This window comes from Hipposideros armiger, unplaced genomic scaffold (genome assembly GCF_001890085.2).
Source record: "Hipposideros armiger isolate ML-2016 unplaced genomic scaffold, ASM189008v1 scaffold_160, whole genome shotgun sequence".
Lineage (NCBI taxonomy): Eukaryota > Metazoa > Chordata > Mammalia > Chiroptera > Hipposideridae > Hipposideros > Hipposideros armiger.
The window spans coordinates 2353873-2369596 of NW_017731510.1; the positions used below are offsets into that span (position 1 = coordinate 2353873).

General features: G+C 41.3%; 1 protein-coding gene across 7 annotated transcripts in view; it reads left to right on the forward strand.

The window, feature by feature from the left end:
• Positions 1-15724, forward strand: part of ATP8A2 (ATPase phospholipid transporting 8A2) — a 624797-nt gene that overhangs the window by 442333 nt on the left and 166740 nt on the right. For all 7 annotated transcript variants that reach the window (XM_019651455.1, XM_019651453.1, XM_019651451.1 and 4 more), the window contains 2 exons: positions 3896-4018; positions 6326-6404. In XM_019651455.1, the coding sequence (XP_019507000.1) occupies positions 3896-4018; positions 6326-6404 (202 nt within the window). The remainder of the gene's footprint in view (positions 1-3895; positions 4019-6325; positions 6405-15724) is intronic.

Here is a 15724-nt window from a genome sequence, read left to right on the forward strand (position 1 = left end):
CACCCAAAATACAAAGTCTAAGTAAAATAGGAAAGAAGCCAATTAACATAATGCAGAGTCCTTATTAAAACACCAGTAGCATGTAGTAGTAAATGGTAAAATTCTAAAAGTTTTTCATCTTGAATAAGAAATTAGTCAGGAATAATTGCGATCACCATATAATTTAACATTGTTTTTGGAATTTTCAGCAGCTGCTATGAAAATTAAATAACTATTAAATATACTAGAAAAAAAAGATGAGCTATTTCTGTGCTTATACAGATATGCACATTAAAATAGCCATGTAAATATGTTCTTGTACAATTGTATATCTAGAAAACCCAAAAGAAACTAGTAAAGAAATACTGGAATGGGGGTGGCCAGTTAGCTCAGTGGTTAGAGCACAGTGGTCATAACACCAAGGTTGCCGGTTCAATCCCCACATGGGCCACTGAGCTGCGCCCTCCACAACTAGATTGAAACAACTACTTGACTGGAGCTGATGGACCCTGGAAAAATACACTGTTCCCCAATTAAAAAAAAAAGAAATACTGGAATGATAACAGAATCTGATACAGTGACAAGATCCACAACAAATACATAAAAATCAATAGCTTTTTTAATTCTAGTGCTCAATAGCTTTTTTTTTATCACTCTAGCAGTGAGCACTTAAAATGCAAATGGAGTAATCTTTTAAAATAACAATTCAAATTGTACATGGCATAGGAATAATTTTTATAGTACCTATATGAAAAAAACAAAATCTTATTGCAGTATATGAAATGAAATTGGAACAAATGGAAAATGCATACTACTTTCTTGTATGGGAAGATTTAGTATCATAAAAGAATCAACTTCTCTAAAATTAATATAAAATTTACATGATTCCAAATAGAATCCCAATAGGTGATTGTTTGGGGACAAAGTGGGGGTGTCACATAAAATGATATTAAAGTATAAATGGAATTAACAACTACCTGAAAATAAACATGCAAAGCATGTTCTAAAAAGAGCAATCATAAGGGTAGACTCATCTTTGCAAAACATCAGACTATACTCTAAAGCTACCATAACCAAATCTATGGGATATTGACATGGAACTAGACAAATAAGCCAGAGAATCTAGAGCCAAATCCCAGTTCTAGATTCTAGATCTATAATACATGAGACTATAATAAATGTCAAAGATGGCATTTCAGTTTAGTGGGAAAGTTTGGATCAATTAGTTGTATTCTCACAAGTGGTTCTTTATTTGGAAAAAAATAAAGTCAGACTCCAATCTTAAACCACATAGTAAATAAATTTCAGGTATATTAAGACATAATGTAAAAAATAAAACTCTAAGAATCCTGCAAGGAACTCCTGAAAACTTCCATAACCACAATTGGACACTCAGAAGCTATTTTTAACCACATGAAAATTAAAAGCTTTTGTATGGCAAAAGAAAGTGAGTGGGCCAACGTGCATTTGGATGAAAGTTTATAACATTTTAAGACAGAGTTGATGTGCATTATACTTAAAGAACTGTTAGAAAAAGGGGATAAACCATGAGTAGAAAATGGACAAGGACTGGACTAGACATATCCCAGAATTCCAAATCCAAATGTTCAACATATATATGGACACATGTTCAAACTCACTGGTAGTTGGGAAAATGTAAATTTTTCTAAAGAAAGAGTTAATATCTTTAATTTTTCAAACTAGAGAATATGAAATATGACATAACACCCATTGCTGATAAGAAAGCAGAGGAAAGACTACTGTTGTCCTTTGAGAGGGAAAGATAAATGGTTGGAACCTTTTTGGAAAGCAACCAAGTAGAACCCTGTAAAATTAAAAATACATATGTTTTTACCCAGCAACCCTACTTCTGGGAATCTGTCCCATAGAAAGAAAGGAAAAAGTATGCATGTTATAATGTATTATAGATGTTTGTTACATAGTGTTTGTGGGAACAAAGATCTGGAAACAAAAATGAATGCCTATCCATAGGTGAATGGTTAAAAAAATATGGTCCATCCATGCTATGACTTATTATATGAGCTTGAAAAGGCTACATTAGTGTCAGACCCACAGGACTCGGAGGGCTTCCCATTATCTTTGGTTTAGTGAGAAAAATATGAAGAAAAATGTGTATAATGTCTTGTTTCTGTAAAACAAATAATGATCCCCCAACAGTATGTGTATGTGTGTGTGGTAGGCCGTAAGCAGGGTGGAACATATGAGAGGGTCTCCTAGGTTGGTAGCCTAGTGGTGAAGGGTTGGGGAGGGTTTGAAGATAGAAGGAGAAAGTCAAGTAAAATAGGAAAAGAAAAAAATAAGGTCTCAGTGTAAACAGCATGCACAAAAGCACATTTAGGCAAAAGAAATGAGGGTGCGTTTATGGACTAAAGGGACAGAGCTGAAATGTTTGTTTGGTGTGCCTTTTTATAGACATTAAACGGATAGCTTCTGTTCATGTGAGGGGAAGGAGAGCAACTATTCTTGCTCTTTTCCTCCTTGAAATCTGTAGAACGCTGAAATCTCAGGGCTGTTTTCTTGCCTGCTCCTGGGTGAAGGAAGAACCGGTGAGTTTTGTCGGCTTCACTCCATCACATTGATGGCTTTCTCCTAAATGATATGGAAAAGGCTTGCTTCTCTGGCCAGATACTCAGGCTTCCATAACTGGTGTGCGTTCACAGTCCTCTTAGAGACATCCAGTTCCCACAGGCTTGAGAGCTTTTTGAGTTTGTGGGTATGGATTTACTCAATGCTGATGCTAAGCAGCGAGTGACCCATTCTCTGTGTCCCCTGTGTCCAGACCCATGGAGGAAGATGACCCACGGGGCTACCACACCTCCTGGGCTGAAATGACATGTTTATTCCAAACCCCTTTTTCAACATCTGGCTTTCTCTCTCTAAAATACAAATGTGGGCATGCCACTCCCCTCTGGAGTACTACAGGTGAAAGTCTTAGCACCACTTGCCCAAGAACTTGTCATCCCACGAGGCTGTTTCATCTCCTTGCCGGCCTTGTCTTACACTGCTCCCTCAGCCAGCCACCATTCCGGATGTCTTAGATGTTTTCCCCGAATGCGTCATGTGTGTTCATGCCTCCAAGCTTCGTGAGGGGTATCGTTTCATGGGAATGATGCTTTCTGCACCCCTCTCACCCACACCCCCTGTCATCCTACCAAATCCTGTAAGTCCAGTGCCTTACAGGTCAGATGCTCTTTGGTCCAAGAATGCTTTGTTAGTTGTCCCTTCTCCTTCCTCTTCTCTCCCCCATAAGTAATTTTGCGGAGCACTGTGTTCTATGTTGATTTACATGCCAGCTGCCGGCTGCCCCGTCCCCGCCTCTGCAGTAGGCCGAGTTCCTGGAGGTCAAAGACCTGCTTGTTTTCTTTCTTTCTTCTTTTGTTTTTATATCTCTGTATTCCTGATGCTTATCACAGTATCTGGCCCATCATTCATTCCCAGTTAATGTCTGTCAAATGAATAAATGGATGAAGTACATCACGCTTCCTGAAACTTGAGCGTTAAGAGCAGGATGGGAAGTTGTAAATTTGTGCATCAGCTGGCACTGACGGAAAACACAGCCACACTTCACAGAGCTAAGGAAGGGATGATCCTGAATCACCGCTTTTTTTTTTTTACAAAGGAAGGCAGTTGTTAATTTAACAAGAGTTCTTGGCTGATCAAATATTTGTCATGTTGTTTTCAGTGTTCAATGTATTCATGTCATGCTGATTAAGTAACAGTTAAGAAGGATCTTTCATTTAATTTTCCTTGTTTGGAGGGTGTTGGGGGAGCTGTGAATCACTGGCTCTCAGGTTTGGACTTGACTGAAAGTTAGGTCATCATTCCACAGAGCTGAGACGCTGGAGCTACATGAACCCGAGAGGCCTCTTTTAATGGCTCGTTGTTCTCCATGCAGATTTTCACCGCGTTGCCACCCTTCACTCTGGGGATCTTCGAGAGGTCCTGCACTCAGGAGAGCATGCTCAGGTTCCCACAGCTCTACAAAATCACCCAGAATGCTGAGGGCTTCAACACAAAGGTAAACAATGTTATCACCTCGGAAAGGCGTGCGCACTGCTTTCTGTCTTCCAGCTCTAGTGACCTGCCTGTGAGGTAGCTGACACTTTACAAAGACCATTTGGAGGGGTTGAAACCAGGCCCTCCCCTAATATAGGAAGCCCAGTGGATTTGAGATGACGAACCGGAAAGGAAGTCATCATGTTGCATGTGGTGCTTCTTTCGTTTCCTCTTTGTTGGCCCCTCCCCACTCCTCCCCACATGCCTCCGACATCAGTGTGGCCAGCAGCAGCCATGGCTGACCCCGGCTCCTTTATGATCAGCCATTGGAGACTCCCCTTCTGTGAAGCCCTGCATTGAGATGGGCTAGAGCTCGCCTCCCAGAGCCCTCTCACCACCATTGCTTGTTTCCTTCATTTAAAAGAACATGTTTCTTTAGCTCAGCGGTGCTCAACCTGTGGGTCGCGAACCCTTTGGGGGTCGAATGACCCTTTCACAGGGGTCACAGGGTATTCGTAGGTGGGCGTATCTGCATGTGGGCCTGGAGACGGATAGAGGAGCCGTGTCTCGGTTCCTAAGACCATCGAAAATATGTGTTTTCCGATGGTCTTAGGCGACCCCTGTGAAAGGCTGAGAACCGCTGCTTTAGCTAGTGAGTAAAACTGGCCAGATATGAACACAGAAATCGAATCACCCGTGGGTATTTTTCTTTCACCCTGGAGAATCAGAAACGAGAAAGCATCTAGACAGAAAAGGCAACCTTGAGAGGAGCCAAGCGGATGCTGGGTTAGGTGTCACAGGGATTCCACAGGCATGGTGGCAAAGGGGGTCTCACTCAGCCTGCCAGTCACAGCTAAGAGTGGCAGAGCAGTTGCGTGCCACTAACCAGAAGGGAAGACATGTGACTGGCTTGGCGGAAGAGGCAGAGATGTGAACACGCCTGCATGGCTGTTTCTGTCACATTTTTGTGCAGGAGGGGATGAGGAGGTTGACACAGAGGTCCATCACCCGGGTCAGTTACAGTACTGATGCTGGTGGTGTGCAGGCTTTGCGAGGATAGCCCCTGGGGCCTCAGTGAGCATGACCTAGAACATCCTCAGTAAGATAACAATCTGTGAAGGCTTCATTTTGAGCGAAGTGTTACTGATAATGGTCCTTCGGAGCTGCCTCATTCGGGGGAAAGCATAATTGGCATGTCTGAGACTGGGGGAGGGGGGAGTAAAAGGGATCCTATTGGTTCTAGTATATTCCATCCACAAGGAGACTTGGATGACCCATTGCATCAGCCTTTGTTTACTACGATTCTATCAGTAGGAAATATGGCCTGTTTGCTCTGCATTATTTGCATAAATCAAATCTGGTTTTTTACAGTTTGAATTCAAAGACCACATAAGGTGCAAAATATGTAGGGAATGGACCTATTAAAGGTAGTTGAGCTGAGAATGATCTGAGACTTATTTGCAGTCACCTTGAAGTTTGCAGGGGTAGAAAGGGCAGGGGCATACAAAGGTCAGGGAAAAAGTAGAAAAGAATAAACATTTAAAATGCGAAAATCCCTTTGTCTTAGAATTTTTCATTATTTTCTGCTGTCCCATTACCTAGGCTCAAACTGTATGAGAGTTCCCAGGACAATTTGTAGATTTTTAAGTGAATTCAATCTGACTTTAGTAGATTGAATTCTGTCATCTCAGTGGTTAAAAAGATGACTGAAATGCATTTATGAAATGATAATTTAGAGCAAACTGAACTTCTTTTAGTTGAATGTTCTTTAGTTTGTTGACCTTTCAAGTCTTAAAATAAAGAGAATTTTTAAATGTGCATGATATTAACCAAAATCCTAAAAGTTAATAAGTTGAATGAGAGGGATTTTAAGGAGTAAAACAAAAGAATGAGAATGCTGTGTAAGAATTTACAGTTTAAATGTTTTTAATGCTTTCAAAAAATACACCGTTTCAGTCTCTTATTAACACTTTTGACCTAATGCCCTTTTTCTGGATGATGGTAAAATTTTGTTTTCTTGCTTAGGATTCTAAAGAAAATGGCTCGTAATTCATTTTTCCAATGTGGCTAGACTGTATATTGCTCTATGTATGTGTGTATATATATTTAGGCCTTTGTACTAAGTAATAGTATCTGGAGATAGTCCAGTCGTTTGTGTGTAAAAATGAGGAAACCGTTTTGTTTTGTTTTTTTAACTCCAAGAATAATATGCTGCTGCTGGAGCTGTGTGACACACTGCCAGCATCCCTCACAGTGAGGCATTTGTTAAGTTACACAGAGGTCAAGAGTTGCGGGCAGCTCCTGACTCCCTCGGTCTGTTTTCCCGTAGGTTTTCTGGGGTCACTGCATCAACGCCTTGGTCCACTCCCTCATCCTCTTCTGGTTTCCCATGAAGGCGCTGGAGCATGGTAACGGCTTCATGATTTCAACTGTCAGCACGGAACTTTGCGGTCCCTTTGGGGCCAGTTGTTCACAATTTTCCCCCCACAGTTCTGCAGACCTAGAGATCACAGGAACAAATTTCAGAAAGAAAACTAACTGAAATTGAATGAGAGCTAGTCTCAGGTTTATAGCTTGTAGGTGTCACCCATTCTGGCTCTGAACACCCATTTTCTTTCCAGTTGCCTGGAGAGTTTCAATGCTAGGAGTCTTACACTTTAGTTTTAATAACTGAGTTGAGGATCTTAAAGAAAAGCATGGTATTGTAATGAAACAGCCATGCCTTGTGTCCATGCGTTTGGCATTATCTGTTAATTCCTTGGACTTTCGTTTTCCAAACTACACACACCTGTAAGCAGAAAAACTCCCATCTCACAAGAGTTTAATCTTAACCCTGTTTTCTGAAAGAGCCACCTCTGTTTGACATTCACTTTTCAAGCAAACTTTTAAAGTTTCTTTGAGGGCCAAGCCTCCAAAAGGTTGTAGCCTTCCCTATGGCTAGAAGAGGAAGTGTGAGAAATGTGGCTGACTGCATCTGTGTGTATGTCTTCATACATCCAAAATGTAGCTTTTAGTCTCAGAAAACGAAAATGTGTCACAAGAATGTTACTGTTTCATCCCATCAAATAGCAATAATCCCCCTGGGAAAAATTACTCTAAATGTTGACTAGACAAGGCCTTTGATTGTTCAGAGACCCAGAGAATATAAAGTTTCCAAGCTTCTTTGTTTCTCTGTCAATGTGTTTTGTGCTTCAAACAGAAATGATTCATCCTCACTGATATTGTTTAACCTACTAAATACTGACAGAGAAAATACATGTACAGCCAATTTAATTATACCCTATGACCTATTCTTTCCATTTCATCAGACCTCCTTCTCAACTTCGAAGGTCTGTAAGCCTCTAGATCAAAAAATAACATTTTCTGCTTCTAGCCCCACCTCCACTCCCACCCCCAAAGGGGAATTCTAGTGGAATCATTTTCTTTTGAGTCTAAAGCTTTCCTGTTATTCATCTTTACTCATAGTATATTTAATTTATTTTGAAATTATTTCATGAGTAAGCATTTATAAATATAAGAGTGTTGAATGTGGCTTGTTTTAGAAGCTCTGACAATTTGGTGGTAGAAGCAACTATCATTGTATCAGGACCGACTGGTGATGGGAAGCAATGTGTCTGATGAGCATAAAAACAATTTTGGCAATTGTCCTTTTGTCCCTGAACCCAGTCTTTCATACATAGGAACTAAATAGTGTGGGCTGACCACAAGCCCTGCCTCCAGACCCCCTACCCTTCGCTATGTAGACATTGCACTCTGTTCCTAAGTCCAAAGGGCTTGACTTTGGACTCAGAAGTTTTACAAGATGACCATTTACTTGCCTGCCTCAACAGGAACTAAGGTGGCCCCATTCTTCAGTAGACACAATGGTTTTTTAATCCTGGAGTTATAATTATGTGATATGAGGCTGTGGCTTGTAGTTCATGGTGCAGTTGCTATAGTTCACTAGATTCCATGATGCAAATCCATTCGTTTATCTCATGTGGACTAAAGAGGATAGACTCCAAACTGTTACTAATTTACCTGAGATGTTGCCAAGTGAATTTCAAGTTAGCTTCTGCCACCCTTATCTGCTTCTCTCCAATTTGACAATTTGCCTGGCAGTCAGCCAATGGGGTGTTTTCAGGCTTGTTTCCAGTTTTTATTATTAACACCATCATCATCAATGTCATTATTTCATCATTTTTATTAAGCCTTTAGACTACAGGGCTTTCTTTTAATTGTGTTGTAAACATTAACCTATTGAGTGAAATGGTTTAAGTTGAAATAAATTGCAAATGGTGAGTACATTTGGCATAGAACAACAGGCCGTTGGTGTTCTTGATCATTAGTTGACTTCTAACAAGTTAAATGAATGTTTAGAATTAATTTCTAAATTCTTACTATTAGCACACAGCAAAAATGATTCCATTATTGCTCATTAACCTTACTCATTCATGTAATATTTATGACTAAGACACTGCAATAGACTCTTAAGAGTGATAGGTATATGGATTGATGTGGGTCTGACCTTCAAAGAGTTTGTTGTCTGATGAGGGAGATTAGATTCACACATGGATAATTCCAGCACAAGGTAGAAAATAAATGTCTCAAGAAAAATAGAGATAAAGTGCTATCAGATTTCTGAGGGCTGACAGAGATGCCTTTCATTTGGGATTACTAATGGCTTGTTAGAGTAGATAACATTTACGCTTAGCCTGGAAGGCCAAGTAGGATTGAGATGTGTAGGAATGGAGGCAAGAGCCCAACAAAGTGGAGAATTTCAAGGCAGATGTGGAAAGCTGAGAGAAGTTCACCCCTTCGAGGGTGGAAGACAGGGAAGAGCTTGAGAAGGTAGGTGAAAGCTGGATTGCAGAGGGTTTTGCATGTGAGGTTAAGAAATTGGGACTTAATTTTTTAGGCATTGAAGAGCCAATATAGAATTTAGGTCAAGGAGAGTATTATCAAAGCACTTTGGGAAAATGACTCTATCATGTCTTATAAGGTGAATGATAGAAGGAAAACTGACAGCAAGGACCCTGGTTATGTCTCTGGGAATTCCAGAGGAGAGCGTAAGGAGGGTTAAATCCAGGAGATGGGAATGTGTGTAGAGAGGAGGGGACATGTTTTGAGAAGGACGTATTTATTGAGCACAATCATGGCATGTCTATGAGTGCTGGACAGAGAGCGCAGTGGATATAGACACTGTCTACCTGGGGGCTTACCTAAGGTCAGAGTTGATGATCAGGAAGTATAAAATTTATAAGTAAGTGTTGGCATACTAGCGTGCAGTGTCTACAGGCTGCGGGTGAGTTTATAATACAGGGGCATAACCTAGTTTAGTAGGTCAAGAAAGAGTTTCCTCCAGCGAGGTGGTAGTTAGGTTCTTGAGAGATGAGGAGAGGGTGATCAAGTGGGGCCGGTGGGGAATGGGGGGGGAAACACTTCTGGCCAGGATCAGGAAAGCACCAGGACCTGTGCCGAGGGAGCTGAAGAGGCCATGGACAGTACAGTTGACCCTTGGACACCTTGGGGGTTAGGGGTGCTGACCCCCTACACAGTCAAAAAGCCATGTATAATGTTTAACTCCCCAAAAACTTCACTCTTAATGGCCTACTGTTGATCAGAAGCCTTACCGATAACATAAACAGTCGCTTAACACATATGTCATACGCATTATGTACTACCTTCTTACAATAAAGTAAGCTAGAGATAAGAAGATGTCATTTAAAAGATCATAAGAGAAAATACATTTACAGTATTTATTGAAAAAACTCCATACATAAGTGGACCCATGCAGTTCAAACCCATGTTGTTTAGGGGTCCGCTGTATTTCCCAAGGGGCCGGCTGGACTCTAGACTTTATTCAGCCTCAGAGGAGCCTTTCAGGACACTGAGCATCCCTGGCCTGGACAGGAAGCGTGGTTGGTATCCTCCCCTCCCTCTCTCCCTGTCCTTGTGCAACTATAGATCAAAACACGTCTCCACACATTTCCCTGTCCCCTCTGGTGTCAGCAATGGCACCTCTTGTAGAGACAGGTACTGGGTGGGGGGAGCGGCTGGAAAGAGGGGTAAAGAAGTTAGATGACAGTAAGATCACTAAAACCCAGGTGGGGACTTTTTCAGTGAAGGGTTTGAAGTAGGAGAGTTAAACATGGTCCGGTTTGTCTCTGAAGAAGACAAGACTGCTATGTATAGAAACACATAAGATTGGCAAGAGAGCATGAGGTTATTAAGGGGGTGCAGGGAGCCAGTGATGGAAATGAAGAAAGATTGCAAGTTTGAGAAGACCGGGATATGGCAACTAATTGGGTTTCTTGTTTCTGAGTGCTGATAAACTGCTCTAAACATACATGAGCTCTTGTTACATTGTGAGTTGCCCTTTAGAAGGATGGACTCCCCACAGTCCCAAAGAAACCAAGAACATGGCACCAATTTGAGACAAACGGGGGCACTCTCAAAGCATGGGGGACCCCGATCTAACAGAAGAGCACCTTTAGACCTCCCTCCACCTCAAGTGCTGCCTGAAGCTGTCCTTCAAACACCACTCAGAGTCCTAAAGAAGTTTTGCTTGACCAGGGACCAAGGTTCCTAGAATAGCTTTATTTCATTGTTTTACACTATGTGGATTATGTCACAAAGATGGTGAATTTTACTAGAAATTTTCCCCTCCACTATCCATGGAGAGAGAGGGGCTGGGGTACATATCAGTGCCGTTCACTTGGCCACATAATTGTTGGGAAGAAATCGTTTTGAGAAGGTGTGAGCATATTATATTCTTCATTCCTTAAACAGCTTCCAAGAATTTTGCTTTGCTTATTTTTGCATGGTTTTTGGATAGACTTTTCAAAGCACTCCTTTCCTGATGGAGTTTGTGATGATTCATTTCAACTTTCAAAATAAATTTTTCCACTCAAGCAATTCAGTAAATCAGATTTCTTCCAACCATCACAACTTCACGTTTACTCCCATGGACTGCTAGCAGCTCCCACCCTTTGATCTGAAAAGCGAATTTCGTTTAAAACCAGAGATGTCACCTTTACAGGGACTGAAATTCATCAAGAGCCCTGGTGTCAGGCAGGCCACACTCAGGTTTTCCATTGGTGTGTTCAGTCTGCATATTTGAGCAACCTTCCTTAAAGTGTAATGTGATTATTGGCAAAAGACTGTAAAATCAGTTTTGATTTTTAAAAAAGGAAATTTTCAGATTTTTGTTGATGAAATTTAAGAGGGAGGTGACGGGAAAAAGAATATTGTGTACTTACCAGCAGAAAAATATTCCTTAAAAATTTTGATCTCTATTCTTCCCAGTTCACACTATGGAAACCGTTCCCACCCATTTTCAGAAGAGAAAACACCATCTGTAGACTTATTATTTTAGCATTAATTAAGCAACAGAGTCTTTCAACATTTTTAGAGAAGGCTATTTTATACTTTTTAATAAATGTGCTACTGTAAGATCAGGCATGTTTTACAAATTGAAATAATAATGCACATGTATAAAATGAAACATAGTGAACTTCTCACTGCCTGCAGCATTTGGGGGTCATTTTAACTTGAACTATTTATGACCTGTTACTATAAATTTAGCTACTTTCTATCATGTAACTCTGGATGGCTTGCATTGTTTCACATTAATCTCAGGTTGGGCGAGATTGCTATTGTTCTCTGAGCTTACCCCGTCTTAAACTCAATTATTCATTCATTAAAAAGAAAATGATGATGAGTATGTTGTCTGTGCCAGGCCAGTACTGGTTTCCGGGTATACAGTAGTGTACATTACAGGCGAGTTCCCTGCCCTCACGGAAGTGAGACCTAGGAAAGGCAAGACTGAGCAGGAAGTGTTATAAAATAGGAAGGTCAAGGTCAAATGGATGTGTTCCAAGGAAAGCTGGCTAACCTGCTGCAGGTTTGGTTTTATGGCTTGCTTCCCAAAGGCTGTGACAACAGATTTGAAGGATGACTAGGAGTAAGCCAGGTAAAAAGTAGAGAATAAAGAGTTGCAGGGATAACGTGGGGTGAGAGGGTGTGATTCCAAGTGAAAGGAGGCATGTGTGGATGGAGGATTGGGAGCAAGGTGGTTGACACTCACTCTGCCTTGGGGTGACAAGCATGGAGACAAAGGATAGGCCTTTTCCCAGGCCTTTTGGGACTTGTGTGTCTTGGGAGTATATGTTTAATGGAAGCCATTGATAGGTTATAAACAAAGAGCCATATACCTGATTTACTTTAATGTAACCACACTGGCAAGGATGGTGGCTGGAGTCCCAGTGGTTGGCTGTTGCCTGGTCTAGTGTAGTGACAACAGCAGTGGAGACGAGTGGCTGGCTTGATTAAAGGGCTGTTCAGGAGGTAGAATTGGGAGGCTTCAGCGTTGCACTAATTAATACTTCCCTAATCTACCTGATTGTACTATGTCCTGAACCTGTCAAAAAAATGGGCTATTGCAGTCACAAAGTTTACTAACAAAGTACAATATTTATAAGCAAGGTACGTGGAACAATAAGTCCACATTTTATTCCTCTTTAAAAGTCATTTCCCATTCTGTGTACAGATTTTAAAAGATTTAAAACAAATGAAAAAGATCCAGAGATGAATGTTAAATGCTAAATGGGGCAGAAAGGGGGAATGGTGGCTCCACGTGGCCTCTGCCATCTGGAAAAGCCTGCTGAGAGCCCGGGGTGGTATTGAGGATGCTCCTAAAATCCTGCAGCCTATAAATGAAGTAAGAGGAACTTGCTCACTAAACACTAGAAAGACAGAACCCTCTGGAAGCTTTTAAATTTATACAAATGAAACTACAGCTTGTCAATCTAAATAACTAGTTGTAATACACTTAAAATAAAAACAGGTTTCCAAACTCAGTATATGTTTTCTGTTTGGGTTTGCTTTAAAGACAGGATTGATTGGTAGGCAAGGCTCTAACAGTGTCTTGCCTCCCACGTCTATAGCATGGATGTTTAGAAACACAGAATTCGGCTGGGATGGCCACTGTTTTGATTCAGTTAAATATTTGTTATGTTTCAGTGCCTCTTTTAATAAATTCTGTATTATATATATTTTAAACAGTTGGGTTTGGTGTAAAGTTGTAAGAAGTGTGAGTCAGAGTTCCCAGACTTCACCCTTTGAATCGAGGTGTGTTAGTCAGGGTAGGAATGGCTGCTACAACACACAGCCCCAAATCTCAGGGTCTTAGCCCAGTAGATGTTTATTTTTCACTTGTGTCACCACCAAGTAAAAGAGTGTATTGTTCGTGGGTGTGGTGTCTATATTTTCTTATTTTCTATATTTTCGATGCTCTGATATTTGGGGCCTTGATCCTGTCCCTCCCAGGGCTAGCAAATTCCTGGAGAGAGCAAACGACTCCCCTGCAACATACAAAGCAGCCAACCTAGAGCCCACACCCCTACTATCTTCTTTATCAAACACACCAAGCCCATATCCCCCCCTAAACCACCCCAAGGCAGATACCAGACTATTAGGGACAGCCTATAGCCCAGAGCCTGCTGAAATTATTCCAACTATCCAATGCTAAGCTCTCATGGCATACCTACCTGCCTTGTCCATCCCATCCCATGAAAACCCCAAGAAAGGCTCTGGGCCATGCTCTCCCCTCCCCCGTCTGTCCTCATGTGGACCTGCATGCCATCCGCTGCCTCTTGTTTTTAGGGATCTATCAGTATAAACTTCTTCCTTCATTTCCATGTGTGTGTGCCTCATGGTACCTGAGTGAAACAGAATGGGTCCATTCCAATCTAGTGGGGCTCTACATAGTACATGGCCCCTGAGTTTACCCTCAGCCTTCACACTGGGAAAGGCAGACAACCAGGAGCAGGATTGCTTGCTCTTACCCACCTCGGGCAGGAAGGGATCCATCACTTCTGCTCATGTCTGAGTGGCAACAACTAGTCATGGGGCCCTGCCTGGGAGCGAGAGGCGAGGGAGTGTTATTTAGCTGTGCACATGAGAATAGGAGAGGAGTCTATGGTCTCATGAAGCAGCTGTTTACTAATTACGTTAGTAATTGAATTTAGTTCCCATCCTTTTTACTCCCTTTTAAAAATCTATTGTTAGTAAACAAAAGTGAAAAAAGAGAAAGATTAAGATTTGAGTTTCATATCCATCAGAAATGGCAGCAGAGAGGAGAAAAATTCAGCAAAAGGCTTATATAACCAGGAACTCAACCCAATGCTGGTTATGAATGTAATTATAATCACTAACACTTGTATAAACTCTACCTTTTATAAACTCCTTCCAATATTTTATACCACTCTTTACAGAGAGAGGAAAAAATAAATTTTCTCATCATGAAAACATAAGAGTTGGAAGCAGAAAAAAATAGTTTCAATTATAATACAGACATCGGAGCAGGATGAGTTCTAAAAGTTTGTAAATTTGTTATTTGAAATGTGGAATACATTTTCACTGTGGAGATTAATAGTAGCTGGTTGGCATCAGACAGACCTCCTCTGAACCTCTGGAGGTCTAACAGGCCCTGAGAGGGAGGTCGGGAAAGGAGACCCTGCTAAGATTCTGGAACTGGGGCTGCTCTGTACTTATGCTTCTGAAAGTTCTCGAAGCAAAAGGGTGGGAGAGGGAAAGCAGGAGAAACTTGGCACCTGGCCTCCAACCCAGATTCTTGGAAAATGCCTTGATGTCAAGGGAATGGTGCCACCTCCACCTTATTTCTCCCTCCTGAGTCACGTGTGAGTGACATGCCTGTGGTTTTTAATTCACGTATTCCATGGACTCTTGCTACATTCAGAATACACCTATAAATTCACCCCATCTGTTTTCTTGATTATTAAACCCTGTCTTCTCTGACTGTACCGTACTATGCTATAATGTTGTCTTCAAATTTTGCTTTTTGTCAAGAGCCATTTCTGAGAAGATTTTTGTGGTTTAGCTGGGTAATGATGTAATGTTTTTAATGAGCATTTAATTGAAATGGCATCTTTATAAAATGTCATCAACCTAGCCTTTTGGAATATTCTAAAGTAAGTTCCTTGATCATTCTGTCTGTTTGGAAAATGAGACATACTTTTCTTGCAAGCCATGGGTTTTCCCACAAATATTTTCAAAGAGGTTTTTGCATGCAGCATTTGGGGCTGTTGCTTCTAATGTGGAGGGTCCTGTCCCAGTTGTCCAAAATAGCCTGTTTTAGTGACTGTGTTTCTAACCCTCACTTGGTTAATCCTACATTTGTTGGCCCCTGAATCCAACTAGGTTTTGCAGATACTATACCCATAAGTCTGGAAGAATGGGTTCAACCATTGCTGTGGGTCAGAGATCCCAAAGCCATAACATAATGTGGGACTCTAAGAGAATTGCGCTGGCTATCTGGACGGTGTTTGCAGCTCTGTCATTTTGTAGCACTTTCGATGTGTATACTAAGCACCATCATTATACTAGGTTTGACATCACAGATAGCCACAGTCAGATCATTCTAATTGTGACTCGATGTTTTAGCAGACAAAGCTGATGGGGAATTTTCCCAACTCCTTTAAGTTCTTTATTCTGGAAATTTGCCCACTGGACTTCTGGGACAGGTAATTCCCTCCTCTCTCATTTGAGTCCTCCTCTGGGTGAATCTGATCCTCGATGTACAAAAGGCTGAATGATCTCAGATTGTTCAATTAAATGCCAGCTTTCCTGATGCAACAGGCAGCTTCTTCTTACCTCTCCCCTTGCTGTGAGCCTTTGTGTGCTAATGATGGTTTCCGCTAGGAAGTGCTCAACCAAGAAGTGCTCA